The 17,196-nt window shown below is 43.3% G+C and overlaps 1 protein-coding gene across 48 annotated transcripts in view; it reads left to right on the forward strand.

Annotated features, from left to right (window-relative positions):
- The window catches only part of RBFOX1 (RNA binding fox-1 homolog 1), a 1,434,211-nt gene that overhangs the window by 1,398,461 nt on the left and 18,554 nt on the right, over window positions 1-17,196 (forward strand). For all 48 annotated transcript variants that reach the window (XM_079121708.1, XM_079121711.1, XM_079121725.1 and 45 more), the window contains one exon: window positions 2,109-2,173. In XM_079121708.1, the coding sequence (XP_078977834.1) occupies window positions 2,109-2,173 (65 nt within the window). The remainder of the gene's footprint in view (window positions 1-2,108; window positions 2,174-17,196) is intronic.

Below are 17,196 nucleotides of genomic sequence, written 5' to 3' on the forward strand. Positions count from 1 at the left end.
GGTTCTTTATGTTTTCTACTTGCATTGTACAGTCATTCCCATTTAGCAAACTTGCTACCTACTTCCTTTGACTGAAAGGATTGCAGAAGTTAGGGAGATAAGTGACATTCAAACAGGGGCATTTGCCAACAGGACATTGCTAGCAATCTTTGCTGGCACCAAATGCATAGTCATGCAATCATAATTTACATAGCACCTGATAAAAAAAAAACTATGCTAATTTTTTTATTGTTCTGGGGAAGAGAATCACACACACACACACATCCACACACATCTACACACACATACACACACACATACTTCCACACACATCCACACACACACACACACACACACACACATCCACACACACACACACATCCACACACACACACACACACACATACACACTCCACTCAGTTTTCAGCTAGCTGCAGCTAATGCCACCTAACAATCAGCTGGCCGATGAGCTCTAGACCCTTCCCCCTCATTAAGTTGAATATGCATACTCGTACACCTTATCTTTGTGTACGCATCAAGAAATCCAAGGAGATGGGCAAGCAGATGAAAAGAAAGGCTCCAGAAATCCAGTGACCTTATTTCTCCTCAGCCCATCAACTCCACATCTCGGGCTCAGCACTAGGACGACAACGGCTTTGGTTTTATGACTCCCCGACACATTTAATGAGTTTCCCCATTCCTAATTAGAGAACATGGTGTTTGGAACACCAGGTGGTGTCTAGCTAAGACCTTTGTTTTTATAAGGGAGGCTGTTTAAAAAAATACTGGCTCCAAATTATTGGTGATTATTTGTCAGGATGTCTCAGATGTGTCTTCACCAGTCTGAGCCAGAGCATGAACTTTTTAAGGATAAACTAGCAGTTTTGAGTTGTTTTGCAAGCTACTCTGCAAGTCAGCTGTGGCTAGAAGGAAAGAGGAAATATTGAGACAGCTTCCCCGCTTCATCTACCTCCTCTCCTCTTGTTTAGTTTTCCCTGAAAGTAGGATGAGTGTCACGACATCACAGTGCCCTTGGGACCTGACTGTTAGATGCCCTCTGACACACCATTCTGTTCTGAGTTGCCCCTTTATGGTGAGGGTGAGAGCACGTCCCTCAGGATTATGGGGCTGTACATTCTAATTAGAACCTGAGCAGTCGCTGGGTTTTCAGGGAACTGGATTGTGTTTGTTAGTTGCGCTAAGGTGGCCCACAGTGGTTGACATATCGCTGTGGTCCACTGAGCAGGAAGCTTGGTTCCTTTCACAGTTTGATAATCAAAGCTCCACTGAACACAATTCCTTTTGAATATGCCCATTTGCTCGTCCTCTTTGCTTAATTGAACAATTGCAATTACTGGTACATGCAACTAAATGTTAATTATTTCTTCTTTTCTGATTTTTTCTCTCTTAATGATTTTATTTACACAAATTAGAAGACTTTATCATGATTTCCACACTACATTCCCCATCTGAACCTAGGAGCCACATAGAAGTTTGATATTTTTAGACCAAAACATAGAATTTTAGAGATGTGCTCACGATTCATTTTTATATGACTTATGCAACATTTAGAAAGCCAAGGACAGTCCTCTTCAGTAGCCTTCATGGTTAAATGACCACATATGCAGCCAGTTACTAGTAAACTTTCAACCAAAAGGGTATTTGATTTTTACAATAACTATGAAAGTAAGACATGGGAGGGTTTACTTGATTTTTTATAAGGAAATAATAAAGGATCGATTGAATAAAATTTAATATCTAACAAATACAGGTAAACCATGGTCAAGTTTGAAAATCTGGAAAGTTCAGTCCAGTGTGTTCAGCCCAGAGTATTTAAATAACCCGCCACCCTCCTGCCCAGGCAATCGCCATTAACACGCAGGTATCGCCTTCAGAGGGGACCTGGGTTCTTCTTCGGGCACACGCTAACCTTTAACAAGCAGCGGGACTGGTTTCAACCCCTCTCTCTCCGGTGTGTTCGGTACTTCTGCTTTGATACTAAGCTTTCATTAACCTTGCGACTTTAGATCAGTAGATTTGGGTACCGCTGTTCTGGTGTGGTCTCACCGCTGGGCGTCCCTGAGGTGGGCTCCTCTGCATCCCTAAGTCACCTTCTCCTTGTGTTCTAGGGTGGTTACGCTGCATACCGCTACGCCCAGCCCACCCCTGCCACTGCCGCTGCCTACAGTGACAGGTAAGAGCCCTTCCTTCTTGTGCTTGACAACTACTGGCATTTAACTTAGTCGATGGGACAGATGACCCTCTTACAGTCTTGCTGAAAATGCATGGCCAGGGGAAAAGCACCCAGAGGTTAGGTCCTGTGGTGAAGGTATACAGGCCACACAGAGGGTGAGCAATCTCAACCAGTGCATTCTACCCTCTCTGCTCAGACATGGAGGCAAGGAGACTCTGTCACCGTGTGCCTGTTTTCCAGATCTCTTTATTCCTGTGATCATACACCTTGCACAAGCACAAACACATGTGCACACACACATGCACACACATGCACACAGACACTCCCTGCACAGCCTTCTCGTGGTCCTCTAATGTAAATCCATGGTGTCAGCTAGCGGAGAGAAGCACAGAGGATGATCCTGCAGTCTCCCTACTTTACAAGCACCTTCTTTCCCTCCTTACACACAGGGAAGCTTTCCCTCCCTGCATTTTTAAATTCAAAATGAAAGACTGGGAAGTGCCTCTGGCTTTTCTAAGGAGGTTCATTCTTTCTGGCAATGCCCAGGGTCCAATCCTACAAACACAAGTCAACTTTTATTTGCAATGCACACCACACGTAAAGACTGGCAGTGGAAGGGACCCAAGTGTGTCTGAGAAATACAGAAGTCAGAACGGTTGTGTGGGGGTGGCTTGATTCCCCAGGACTCCCAAATGACTTGGTGCCTGGAACAGCAAGCTGTAGCTATTTTTGTAGAGGTGCCTTAAGAAAACAAAGTGTGCGTTTTCATATTGAATGCAACTCCCTGGCTCTGTTTTCTGAGGACATAAATGTGAATGTTCAGATGCTCTGCATGCACAAAGGTCATAGACGGTGCTTATTTTTGGTAATGACTCCTTTAATTTAAAAATATGTTTCATGAATAAAACAATAATGATAACAATTTGCATGTGTGGCTGAGGCATGCTGGGTCAGACAGGTAAGCGGGCAGCGTGTTAGACTCTTCAATGAGATGCGGCGGCCACCACTGTCCCCCCACCTGGCCTGTGGCGATTGAGTCCTTATCTGGTTTGCTGTGGTGTGCTTTCTTGGCAGTTCCATTCCATTTCTCAAAAGATGGGTGGGTGGTTCATTGTAGCCACAGAATTCCTCTGCAACCTAGTGAGGCAAAGTTAACCCCCCAATTTTAAAAGCTCAACTTGGAAGACACCATGCATAAGCTCATAACAAGCGGCTCTTTGGAGAGAGAGAGAGAGAGAGAGAGAGAGAGAGAGAGTTTTGATCTGCTGTCTGGTTGTGCACAGGCATTATTTTCTTATAAACAGCCATAACAAGTTCTTGAGGCTTAGGGAGCCTTCGAAGAAATCCAAACCATTGTCAAGACATAGTTGTAAATACATAAATTATCCACTTACCCAATAACCAGTTGCCAAGATGCAAAATGTTTTCTATAAATTGTTATCTTCAATACACTCTGATGCTGGAGTAGGAAAACAGGGTCAATAAGGCTAATAAAAATGATGACTATCTCAAAATACTCAAGATCATTCTACAAATGAAAAGACTTAATGCTATTAAATTCCAAACACTGAAAATTCTCACAGTTATCAATTGGGAAGTGGTTCAGCTACAACCCTTAATTATTTTTATGAAAATATCTCTAGATGCTAAATTCTCAAACACCCACTTTGTATGTAATTATAATCACAGTAACTTTAGCCTGCTGTATAATTATAAGAATCTTAAACGGATTTATTTCTTTGAATGTTTATCTTGCTTCTCAGTATAAGAGCATCCATCCCCAAGTTGAAAAAAGGTTAATTACAAAATTACAAAATCGCCTCCTTCAACAAGATCAATCTAGACATTTGAACAAAATAAACAAGTTTAATTCTATTCTTCGATAGAGCTACTTGAGAAGCTCGTCATTTCTACTTGCATTCATCTAAAGTTCAGTTATAATTTTCTGCATTTTAGAATACCGTGTATGCAAATATATGTATAAAATCTGTCATTTTAATTTTATTAAGATTTCTCATTGGCAGTATATACTTCTGAAAAAGTGCCCTCATTCTTGGATTGGTAAATCTTTAATAACTCTGCAATTCCCAATTCAGTAGGACCGTTTCAGCTGAAGAAACCAACTAACTCTGTTCTCGCCCACATAATTGGCCTCTTGTTGTTCATTAGAGACATTTGCACGTTAGGTCTTCTTGGTTGCTGTGGAAATTGATCACCAGCCCTCCCTAACTCTATCGTGAGTGAGATCCTTGTCACACATGGAATTATTCATGGAAGTAAATCCAGTAATACATGAATTACCAGAAAACAATCCCTAAAATGATATTTCTGGTTTGATTTATGAAGTGTCTCTGTTAAAACAGTGGGGCTTCCTCTCATTTTTAGTAAGCAGCTATAGAAAAGAAGGTCCTTCTATAAAGGCTCACGTTTGGGGGGGAAAATGTGAAATTTTCAGAACAGCTTTTGAATCTGTATTAAAGATGCCATGTATCTAGAATTTATCTCGGGGCAACAGGATGATAAATTATTTTTACACGCTCACAGCATAAGATCAGTAGTCATTGACTCTGAGCTCCTCTTCTCTGGAAGATAGACAGGAAGACAAAGAGATAACCTTCTTAATGAAAAGAAACGCCTTGGACACAGGAAGGAAAATCAGCAGGCATTGAGAGTGTTTTGGAAATGCTCACTGGTTGTCAATTTGATCAAAAGAAAAACGGCAACAAACTTTGCCTGTAATCATGAGATTCACTCATCAGACCTTCTTGAAAGGGAAAGAAGTTTGATGTCCCCCGTTGGTAGAATTTTACCTTTTATCAGCACAAATTAAGCCCTCGTCAAATTAAAGATTCAGGGACCTTTGAAAAACATTGAACTCCAGTAACCTCGGGACTGCCCAGAGGTCTTCTCTGGGCCCCTGGCAACTCCCTGCCCGTCATCTTCCTGGTAAATGATCACATGCTGAGTATCTCGGAGCACCCCAAGAGTCTCTGAGTGTTGGCCTCCAGAACGAAGACCATCTGGTGTGGGCAGAGATTTTCCCAAACGAAAAAGACTGAGCTGAACTAGGTGATTTTATAATCTCGTTGACAAATTTAATGGGGATAGGCGAACATCTTTTCTTGGCATCAAGGAAACACTTGGTAAGCGCTTGACCTCACCCAACCTTTGAATCTCACTTTGATTTATGGGAAGGTATCCATCCAAAGTCTCAATGAGATTGTTTTCTGAGCTTGTACCAATCAAAGCATGGCGGTGGTGCCTATGGTCATCTGGTCATTGCATGCCACTTGGTGTTGCTGATGTGTCCGTGTTTCGTTCTGGATTCGGCAGGTCCATCACATTAGCTCCATGAATGGCTTGCTTGAATTATGCCTGGGGCAGGCTTCTCCTTCTTGATTGGCTCTTGGTTTCTGTGTGTAAGATGACTTGGCCCTGTTGCATCTTTCAGCAGTCAAACTGGGGTTGAGGGGTGGGGAAGGTTCCCTGGGCGGTGAATGGTGCCACAAATGTCTAGGAAAATACGTGTGACGTGCACGTAGCTTGGAGGAAAACGTTTCGCTAGAAAGACAGACATTGGTCATCTCGTCCTGCTTGCTAACACTCTAACATTTCCTAATGGTCAGTGCATGAAAAGGTCCCTCATGTTCAGGCAGAAAGTAGCCACAGACCAGCCAGAGAAGAAAGCAATACTGTGTTCCAGTGTTTCACTTGGAAATTTCATAGCAACACCATTGCACCGAGAGTTAACAGGGGCCATTTCTTCTTTCACTTAAAACATGCATTTCCTTTGAAGACCCCTGAATGCCAGGAAGCTTTGGACATACTATCAGAGCACCAGGACACATGGTATCCCTAGACTGAGTGAAGGAGATTGCCAGTCACAGGATTGTATTTATTTTATTTTATCCCTCTTTTTGTTTTGTTTTGTTTTGTTTTGTTTTCCTTGGTTTTGTTTTTCAAGACCTTAAAGTTTCATTGTCAACAAGCATACTCTATGAACTTGCTGTAAGCAATTGTGTATTGATCACCCTAATAGGAACCCCCTGAAATGCTATAGGATCAATGACCTAGCTCCCTGCACCCACACCTATGCCGGGGGGCCTCACAGGGGACTCATGAGTGCAGCTAGGTAAATCTTAATGCAAGAAAGGGAGGGCTTGTCAAGTTCAGGCAGACATGTAAGGCACACGCTAGAACATCATTTAAATCTCATGCTCACAACCCATGAATAAAACATTCTATTTCAGAGAGAAATAGATTAGTATTTCTTTCTTGAACTCAATAGCTGTAAGTGGGCATATCTTTGGGGTCAGGGAGGATTTGGGCTACTCCTCTTTAAAATTATTTTGATGACAGAGATAGATGGCATATGTAAACAGATGGTTAGATGCAGGGATGGTGCAGAGAGAGAGAGAATAGATCAATGCACAGGTGGGTGGGTGGCTGGGTGGAAGGCAGGAAAGAAGGAAGGAGACAGAGAGGAAAAGAGAAAAGAGAAAGAAAAAGACTGTCTCTGCCTTTCTTAAAACTTCATCATAAGCTTAACAACAGTAAACAGAACTAACTCAATCCAAGTGGAACTGAGGAAGTAGAGGGTTTTGAGCTGATCGCCATCAGTGCAGGCTACTTCCTATCTGTTTTAGGAGTGTTATTATTTTTTTTTTCCCGGACTTAGATTAAGTAATAGAGAAATGCTGTTGTTAAGACGGGCAAATAATTGCATTTAAAATGATATGTCATTCTATTTGGAGTCCTTATCAAATGACATATAAACCTTAGGGAGCCATCAGCATATAAAGCATACAAGCATCCTGAATGGGATTTTAATTTACCAACAAAGGGCCTTTCCTTTATGGAAAGTTTACTTAAAAAAAATATCATTGCACTTTACGGACTTGGTGATTTTTACCTTTCTTGCCGTACGGTAGAACTCAGAAAGTTTAATGTGTGGGTTGTGTGGATCCTGCTCTGGTGAGGGGGCAGTGCGAACTGGACAGAAGAGGAGTGTTCAGAGTCTCCCAGGCCTCTGATCCCAGCCGAGTCTGATGAGGGTGGATGCTGTTCCAGGTCGCAGCAGTAGCAGCCCTGGCACCTGAACTTTGCCGTGTGTTCAGGAGAAAGCCCCAGAGGGGTGGAATTTCTTAGCTGAAGCAGGATCTCCCAGACCCAGCGACGGCTGTGGTGGCTCATTTACTATTTACCAAGACAGAGAAGAACTTGCACAACCTGACGGGGTCCTCAGCTGCCTCTTCAGGGAACACGCAGTCTGTATCCAGTCTTCTTACCAGCTGCTAACAGTGGTTCTCGGTGTATAAAATGAGGGTGATAGTAAATGGGAGATTTTTTTAAAAATCCCATTTTATTTTTTAATGTTTTTGTTTGGCAAAATAAGTATTGGCAACCTGATGCTGGAGTTCTTATTTTGAGAAATTTACTTGGAAAAATACAGAGAGCCCTTCACGCCTGGTCCGTGAGGACAGCATTCCAGGTCAGCAGGGACCGACCGTGTGGCACACAGAGGCTTCTGGGGAACGAGAGGACCTGATGGCCCCTTGTAGCTGAGATAAGGGTTCAGGGCCAGGGAGAGCTATTTTGAAGTCAGAGTCTAGACTGTTGAGTCAAAACCTGGTAGCAGTCGAGTCCTTCCTCTGCCCCTTGTCTGGCTGTGCTTTGTTGAAGTTGTTATTTTTGGTTTACTTTTTCTCTTTTCTGTTATTTGCACTCATCCTAATGAGCTTCCTTGGTTTTGCAATAAAAATAAAATGAAAGATGCTCTGTCATCTTGTAATAGGAATGTGGTAGAAGCGAGTTCCCTGATACCTTTCTTTCTTTTCCAAGTGCCTAGAACACTACGTGCAGCCTGATAATGGAACTGGAGATTGAAAATGCATACATACACATGCAGATATATCCTTACAAATCATTCTTTTGCTTTTCTCCCTAAAGTTCCCTTTCTCATCAGATTCAGTGACTTTCTCAGTGGTTCAGGGTCCTTAAGAAGGAAAAGCAAAGCTAATTATTGCAGGCAGTGCTTGAGCAACTAGAGAGATGGGCAGGACTGTGAGATGCCCATTGTAAAGTTTCACATGCCAGGAGAATTCAACTTTCCTAATGAAACAGACAATATAGACGACAGTGCTCCTTTTTTAAAATGGTTCCAATTGGGCCTTCTCCAAAAAAAAAATTACCATCACTAAGGTAATTGCTTTTGGTCCTGAGCAGCCCTCCATTTCTCTGGTGCCTGCAGACTGGTTCTGAAGTGGTGTAGAGGAGGGAACGTACGGCCTTTCCTGGTGGCACGACTGTGACTTTTGCCACTTGAGGCCACAGATGCCAAACTCTTAGTGGTGAGAAGTGGCAGGGCTGGTCCTGAGAGGTCTAGTTCCTGAATGAACCTTACATCTCATTTTCAGACATCGGATGCACACATTAAAAGAAAAAGTTCAAATTTTTGTTTTAAGAAGTAATTGGCATTGGCCCTTCCTCTATAGCAGTGTCTGAGCAACCGCTAAGCACTATTGGATGAATATGTAGTGGAAGCAGTTAAACATAAAAAGGACCAGTCCTCTAACAGTCCACAGACTGGACCAACAAGGAGCTGGGGAGGCATTAAGGGAAATTCCAAACCCGATGGACCATAGCTGGTGCAGCCACGTGGGGAGACATTTTTGCCGGTGACAAGACAAGGTGTAACACTCCTTTGGTCATGTCATAGCCTAATTACACACTTTCCAGGCTGCAGATCATTGACTTGATGGGCCGCAGAAAAGCAAATAAGGCTTGTATTTCAGGCAGCACCATCAAGGCCCTTGAGCTGTGAAGGTTTAGAGGCAGGCTGAGCAACCTGGCGCTTTCCAAGGTAGGTCAGAAGCCTCTGGTGGGAAGGTGCTCTCCAAGGTCTCTGGATGAGCCATTTCCATGCAAATACAGAACACCCTTCAGAGAAGGCAGTGACCCAGTAAAGTGGAAGGAGGAAAAACCCAGGAGATAGGCTCCTGGCTCACGAAACGTTTGTGGATGTGGCAATAAAAATGAAACCCTCCACTTCTTGGCCTTGTTTTCTTTTCTCCTTGTTGTTATTGTTCATTTGCATGTTGTTGTTGGTTTTTTTGTTTTGTTTTGTTTTTTTATATCAGATAGATATTATCTTTTGGGATTAGGTTGGAACTTTTCACTAAAAATCCTAACTATTCCCTTTAAGGTGATTAAAGCAAGTTCTGATTCAGTACTAATGAACCCAAGTTGATTTCTGTGCCCAGAAGAACCAATTTCTGTTTATATGTGGCCGCTCTTTTATTTCCATATTTCTGTGCAGCGCAAGCATGTGAACAGTCATTCGACAGAAATAAATGACTTCTTATGGTTTTCTCCCTGGTGTGGAGCACAGTGATGGATTCCTCTGGAATTAGATTCTCCTCAAAACCATAGTGCATTTCATATTTAATTAACATACAGAGCATTTAGAGCAGGGGCCGTTCTCAAGGGAGATGGGAGGTTGCTGAATGAGAACCAAAGAGTGTCTCCATCAAGAGGCACCAGTCAATTTTGTCATTGTTTCTGGGCTCATTTTTGTTGCAATACAAAGTGTGATCGTTCCAATAGATTAATTGATTTTGAGGAGCCGAAACATAAGCAAGGAAAAATGCCCTTCTCCCTCCATCATCTTGATCATCCAGATTGAGATGCTCAGCCTGACCTTGTAGAACTGTAACAGACGTCCATTGACCTTGACCAGTGGTTCCCCCGATCACTTACCATCTCCCTGCTCTCCGTTTTGGAGAGCTGTCAATGGTTCAGCCTCCTTGGAAATTCATTCCGTATGACTTCTTTCTTCCTTTCGCCTATGGCCATGGTTAATCATTTCCTTCACCTCCAGAATCAAAGGGTAGAGCAAGTGATGCCATCCTCATATCTTGTCGATGATTGCATAACAGACTCACATTAATGTGAAATGTGACCTAGAAAAATCCCATTCGATTTCTGTTAACACGATGGAACCTCAGTTACCTCATCTGCATCATACCAATTAGAATCAGATGAGATGAAAGGGAACATTAAAACTAAAGGAGGGAGATGCCAATGTCATCAATAGTAACCCAATCTGATTGACAGATAAGAGTGTGAATGATGATTTTTAAGCACTGGATGCATAGAGGGAATAGCGAGCAAACTGCATTCATTATAAAGCGTGAGTCAGTTTTAGAGCAGGCAATCTCTGAGCCCTTTGGGACAGGACAGTACCTGTCTGCGTCAGGATAGAAAGGGGATCTTTCATGCTCAATGCACTTCTCTCTGACTTGCACACTCTCTAGAAAGTCTTTGCTATGGAGACACAGACTATGGTCACAGATGTAGATTTAAGGAAGCATCACGTCTCGGTAGAGTTGTTTACTACGTGAGATCATACAGGCAAGCAATCGAACTATTGGATCTTCAACCAACCGCCTTCTCTGTAATGGGAGGCTGGTGAGTGATTATTGCCCCATTGGGTGATTGAAAATTCCCCGTGTGCCTTGACAGAGCCCTTCAGGTACAGCCTGACTTGTAGCTGTCAGCACACTATTATGACGATAACCAACATCATAAACTATGGGGGTCTTTTGTTCTGTTGAGTCCAAAACAAGTTTCCTCGTGGGCATGGTGGCACATGCTTGTAATCACAGAGGCTTGGGAGGCTGAGGCAGGAGGATCATGAGTTCAAAGCCAGCTTCAGCAAAAGTGAGGCCCTAAGCAAGTCAGTGAGACCCCATCTCCAAATAAAATACAAAATAGGGCTCCCCAGCCACTGATGCTCAGTGGTCAAGTACCCCTGAGTTCGATCCCCAGTATCCTCAAAAAGAGAAGTGGGGTCCCATGAGCTCAAATTGTCTCCCCTCCACGTTCCTCTTTCTCCTTGGACTTTCTCTTCTTGCACAGGGGACAAATCAACCTGCCAGAGAGGCATCAGCTTCCTAGGGGAAATGCCGATGGCTCCCAGCATAAACCCAGCCTGAGGCCACCACTGCCTTAGGTTTCTGCAAAGCCAGTTGCCTTCCCTGTTCCCTGGGTGGGAACAGAAGAGTTGATACCTTTCATGAGTCTGCACAGCTCAAAATATCAATGCCAATGTTCCCCCCATACAGTGATTTTACATTAATTTTTTTAATCATTAAATTTGTACAAGAAGGATATAACATATGCTATTTTATATGCTATTTTTTTTAATCCCCATTTTCCAAATGAGTAAAGCAAGACCCAGGAAGGTGAGATGATGTGGAAGATAGCTGGTAGCTATCCAGGGCATGGCTCCCGATTGGCTGTTAGCCCTGTTCCTCTTGAGCCTAAGACAGAAACACAGGGGCAACTGGGAGGATGTCAGACGTCAGAGGAGCTGCAGTGACCAAGGGTCTCCAGCTGACGGAGATGCGCTTGCATCTCCATTTCCCAAACCCAGGGCTCCATGGGAGAATTTTCCCATTAAGGACAGGTTCACCACCCTTCTCTCTTTTTCCATTGGGGCATTTTTATGTATGCAATGTTAGCAAAAGGAACTGTGTCTAAATGAAACGTTTTTAAGTGTATCTTAATGTATTTTCCCTCTAGAAATGGAATCAGGATAGGTCCTTCTAGAGTTCTCTAGGTAATCTGTGTATTGTTTGCTTGTCTGTCTGTTTATACTGCATCTCACTCTACCGTTTGCCAAAGCCCATTGAAGTATATGTGATCTGGTTCTAAAGGAGAAATAAAAATAACCGTGAAAATGAACTATCAATGAAAATAACCACAGGGCAGGGCAGATGTGAATCTGATTGAGATTTGTACCATTCTGGAATGGAATCTTAGACCTGGATGTGATCACTGATCCCAAGCAAGTAAATCCCCCTTTCACAGTGACACACCCGAAATACAAATTAGATTATCGACTCCAGGCAGGAAAACCCAAGGTAGATCTTTCATGGCACCTCAGAGGTGAATGAGCTTCCCATGCCTTACGCTCAGCTCAGTGCCTGCAGGCAGCAAGCCCCTCGCCTCCATCCAGGCTGGAGGAAGAATGGGAGTCAACTGCTCAGTAAAGTCATCAACGAGAGTGGCAGCTGGAACGCCTTATTGCATGTTCTGTTTAATGTCCAAGAAAGTACAGAGCTAGATTCCGTGTGGCCCTTCCAGCAACTTTCTAAGAGGAACAGCAAGATAGCCTAAATTATTGTGAATTTCCACCTTCGTTTGTATATGCATAAAAGGAAGCATTTTGGTGAGCATAGTTATAAAGTGATTACTAATTATAAACATTAAATGACATATTAAAGATATCAAAATCGTAGTTGCAAAATGTTGAAATCTACATTAGTGAAATTGACTTTAAACCCCAAAGACACAACTCCCCTGTCCCGCAAAGGCAGAACACAGATGTTCACAGAGGTTTTCACACAGGGAGACCCGAGGGCTCTGCGCTGGCTGAGGATAGGAGTCGCCTGAGGGCTCTTCCAGGCACACCAGTCTGGGAGGGACGCTTGGATTCTGGCTTAAATGTTTGAGGAACAGTCCTGGTCATCAGTATTTTGTTTTTAAAATCTTTCAAGTGGGCAGCCTGGGAAGGAAACCTTAGAGCCCACAGATGTGCCAGAACCAACAAGTAAAATGAACTTGACTTCATCCTCTACTGTCTTCCGGCATCCTGGATGCCATCTGTCAGGCCGGAAGACTGACTTCTCAGGCTGTGGGATTTTCCAGTAGATGTCCTTGAAGGATTTTTAAATATACATCAGAGACAGAAAGAAAAAGAGAGGGAGAGATTCAATATTCATTGTATTTGCTGCGAGAAGAGTCTTGCTGTGGATGATATCATTCCTGAGTTTTGTGTAATAATAGTAATATAACGAAATTAAGGGGCCAAAGAGTAACAATAAAACTTAAAGCCACTATTATTTAATGGGGACCATTTACAGTCTGGTTTCCACGGGTTGGTGCCAGAAGTTCCCTCTTCACTTGGTAGCCGGCTCCTCGGATCCCCTCCAACAATACAGACCGGCGACTATTTTAATTCGACTCTTAGAATTCAGCCATGGGTGATTTTTAGAAGAAAGAAAATTGTAAAGTGATGAGATTTAGCCCAAGAAAAAAGTGAGAAATAAAGATGATCTGTGGCAATCCCCAGGACTGATTGAAGTATCCTGCCAACTGAGTCAGATCTAAAGTCTAGATGGTAGGCCTATGCAAATGGCCTCAAAATAAAAGGAAGTCTGGGAATATAATAAAAAGAGAGTGCCTCTGGTCAGTCCTGCATCTGGAGGCCTTGCTAAGCAGAATATATTCATAATGATGTCTCTGAAACCTCAATTATATCAGACCCAAAGAGGAATCCGAATGCTCTATGCTTTTGTCTCAGAGAAGCTGAGGATGCAGAACAACAGTAAGAGACACTCCCCTGCTGATAGAGTGTTCCCCACCATCAGTACCCCTGGAAGAACCTTAGAGAAGGTGTGAGAGGTGGCATCTTGAGCCCAGATGACCGTCTTCCTATTTCACCCCCATGGGTAGCAGCTTGCCTACATGGTACGTCCCAGTTTCCTCACCTCCAAAGTTGGGAGCAGTTCCAGGCTTGTAAGGAAAATTAAATGAGTTACTACCTTTGTGTGATTCTGAGCAACCTTCTGTCTGAGACAATTGCACCATTAATGTCAGGCACTAGCCCTTAGAGTTCACATCCCCAAGAGGCAAGGCAAGTGTAGCATTTGCCTCTGGATTCAGTAATTTACCATTTGCTTCTTTTTGTTAAATTAGTAATCCTCCCTTCTCCCACGAAGCCTTTCCTAGGGAAGGTGGGCTTTGAAACTTCAAAGGGAGTGAATCTGCAGGAAACCCTTCTCAGCAAGGTTTCCCAGCCTTCTCCACCATGAAAAGGTGTAACTGGAGTCACGACTTCCTCTGCACACCTATTGCCTGGAACACAAGGAGGACGGCGTTCCCTGGAGCTCATTAGTCAGCGGGCCTGGGTTCTGACTGAATGCCTACATCACCAGACCGCTCTCATAAAAATTCTAATTTAGACGGTCAGGGTCAAAAATCAGAAATTTATATTTTTAACAAGCATTCCAGGTAATTCTTATCTTCAGGGAAACTTGAGAAATCCTGTAGATTTCTCAGAATTCAAGGAATTTGGGGACGAAAGAATTGGTAAAGGTAGTATTATAGGCAGCCTAGAAGAAAATATGGAAAGGCCCAAGGAGAGATGACATTGAGTAAATCCACAGGAAGTAAGTTCCCTCAAACTGAGGGGAAGAGTCCAGGAATCAGATACAGTGAATGTGACATGATAGCTGCTGGAGACCAGCTTCCCCTCCAGAATGAGATTTAGGGTCCGTGCTCTCAGAAGGTGTTGGGAAAGTCCCTGGTCACAGCAACATGTTTCCATAGCTGCATCTTTTGCAGCCTAGGGATGCCCTAGATGTTGGCGTGGTAATCAGATAGAAGCTACAAAATTAGGCAAAACTGGCAAGAGCTTCAGGGCTTCAGCTCCCTGCCACTCTGCACTGGTGCCACTGCACACACAGTAGGATCACCTGCAGAGCATTCTTCAGACCCCTCCCCTGATGAGGTAAGCCAGACCCTCAGGTGACAGCCCCTCTAGAGCACGCTCAACATCTCCCTGGGACTCCAAGAAGCAACCCAGGTGAGAGCCATTCAGTTACCCAAGTAGCTCTCAAAAGCTGCTACACACGAGTTACCTGTGAGTGTTTAGAAACCGCCAGCAGCTGAGACTTACAGAGACTCCCATCTAATCAGTCTTAGGTGTAGCCTGGTCACCAGAAATTCTTAGAAGTGCTTATGATGTGCAACCAGAGTGGAGAACTACCAACCAGACTTTATCCTTTATGACCAAGCAACAGACCAGTTTGCTGGAAATCTGGGGCAATTTGATGTCTAAGTCCTTGGGTCTGGGTTGAGAGCAAAGAGAAGCTAGGGTTGTCAGAGAGCAGCAGACCCTGGCCCCACTCTCCAGAACACACCTGCGTTGCTCTGGTCATTCGACTTTTCCAGAACTTGTCGGGGGACAGCTGACTTCTCAGTGGTATGGTGAAGCTTGGATCATGTCTTTCTCGTGGGTTGGGGTGAATGATTTCCTGGATCCCTCCATCACAGATGGGCCACCTCAATAGATCATAGGTTTTCAAGGTCAAAGTGGAAGAAACAGAACCATGCATAGCAACAGCACGTAGCACATACAGCTGCTGACATGACACCTGCTCTTGCAGCTCCCGAGCGGTTCTCCCCTTGGCCCCTCATCCCAGCCCCTCCAGCCCCTTCCCACTGATCACTCCATACTCAGTTGATGACAGCATAGTTCAGAGGGTGGGAATCTCACAGATGGACTTCACGGGCTCAGTGAGCTCTGCAGAAAGACACACTTCTGGTACTTCTTGGTGACTTTCCTGGGATGTAATGGAATTGTTGGTGGGATTGTAAAATAAAACAAAGTAGTATGGCATTGAGGCATCCAGATGGCTACCATTAAAATGTTAATAACTTTTTTGGTATTATTGCAAAGTCCATAGCTTTTTTTTTTTTTTTTTTTTTTTTTTTTGTGAAACACAGTCTCACTACATTGCCCAGGCTGGTCCTGGACTCCTGGGCCCAAGCAGTCCTCCCACCTCAGCCTCCAGAGTAGCCAGGAGTACAGGTGCACACCACTGCCCCAGGCCATGGTGTATTCTTTAAGTATCATTCTAATAACTATGCTTGAAGATTGATTTTATTTCATAATCAGAAATCACCTAAGCCAGTTGTTTTGGAGAGAGTGAGTTATCAAAGGAGAGATAACTCACTTTGTTTAAAAACTTCCTCGGGAATCATAAAGACACTGAGAAAAAAAAATCAAGAGACACAGGTTAGCCAAAGTGGAAGAAGAAAGAAAGGAGTAGAAGGAATGGTGGGAGGAAGGAAGGAAGGGAAAGTAACATTTTGAGGTGTATAGTGTCAAAGAGAAGAGTATTATAAGGATACCATCATATTTCATAAAATTCTAGAAAAAATAAGGAAAAAGTTGGATTTTGTTTTTTTGTGTAGTGCTGGAGATTGAACACAGGCCTTCGTGCTTGCAAGGCAGGCTCTCTACCAACTGAGCTAGCTCCCCAGCCCTGATTTCTTTGATAATACTTGTAGGTTACATTTTTAATGTACTCTCCATTGAATCACCATTTTGAATCTGTGTGGGGTGCCTCCAAATGGCTCTCCTCGTGTCTACACCTTGGGCAGTTTCTTAGGGACCAGGCAGAAGAGAAACACAAGTTTCCCAGCTTTCCTAGGGGAATATGAGTTGGATAGAGCTACCTGATTAAGCCCCTTCCTCCTGTGTATGTGAGCACCCATTCCAAAGACCCTGCCCCTTTGGATAAACTGGGTGCCGTGCTTGGCTATGGGAGCGTTCTTGTGAATTTTGTGGAAATAGAGGTCCTGCTAGGTGCCCATCAAGCGCACCCTGAAAACATCATGCCTGTGGTTAAAGGTGCCCATGTCTTACTGTCCCTTAAGTCAAAGACAGGTAACTGAAAACAAGTATTCAACTGAAATTCCTCCTTCATTTTTAAGGACACAAATTGCATTGCTTCTCAGATAATCATGAGGTTCAAAAAGCTATGTCAGAACAAAAAAAGAGCAAAAATCCAATGGAATTAACTTTTGTTGTCTTAGAAGGGGTGAGGCATGAACTTAGTTTTGACTTTTGTTATGTCAAAGAAATACCCTTCTCCAGACACATGTGTTTTTTTTTGTTTGTTTGTTTGGTTTTGGTTTTGGTTTTTGTTTTGTTTTTTTTAAGGCTTTACTGTTGTAGAACTTTCAGCTGAATGTTAAATTCTAGGGAATATTCAATAGTAGCTTTGTTGATATTCTAGTGTGCCTCATGCAACAGTAAAACTTTCTTAAGATGTTTTAAGAAATGCTCAATCACTGGATGCTTCTTAAACATTGAAACAATTGAACAAAGCCAATCATATACAACAAGAACTGCATTTATCTTGGTTCCTAATCCACAAGCACAGTAA

This window comes from Sciurus vulgaris, assembly GCF_902686455.1.
Source record: "Sciurus vulgaris genome assembly, chromosome: 18".
NCBI classification, from domain to species: Eukaryota; Metazoa; Chordata; class Mammalia; order Rodentia; family Sciuridae; genus Sciurus; species Sciurus vulgaris.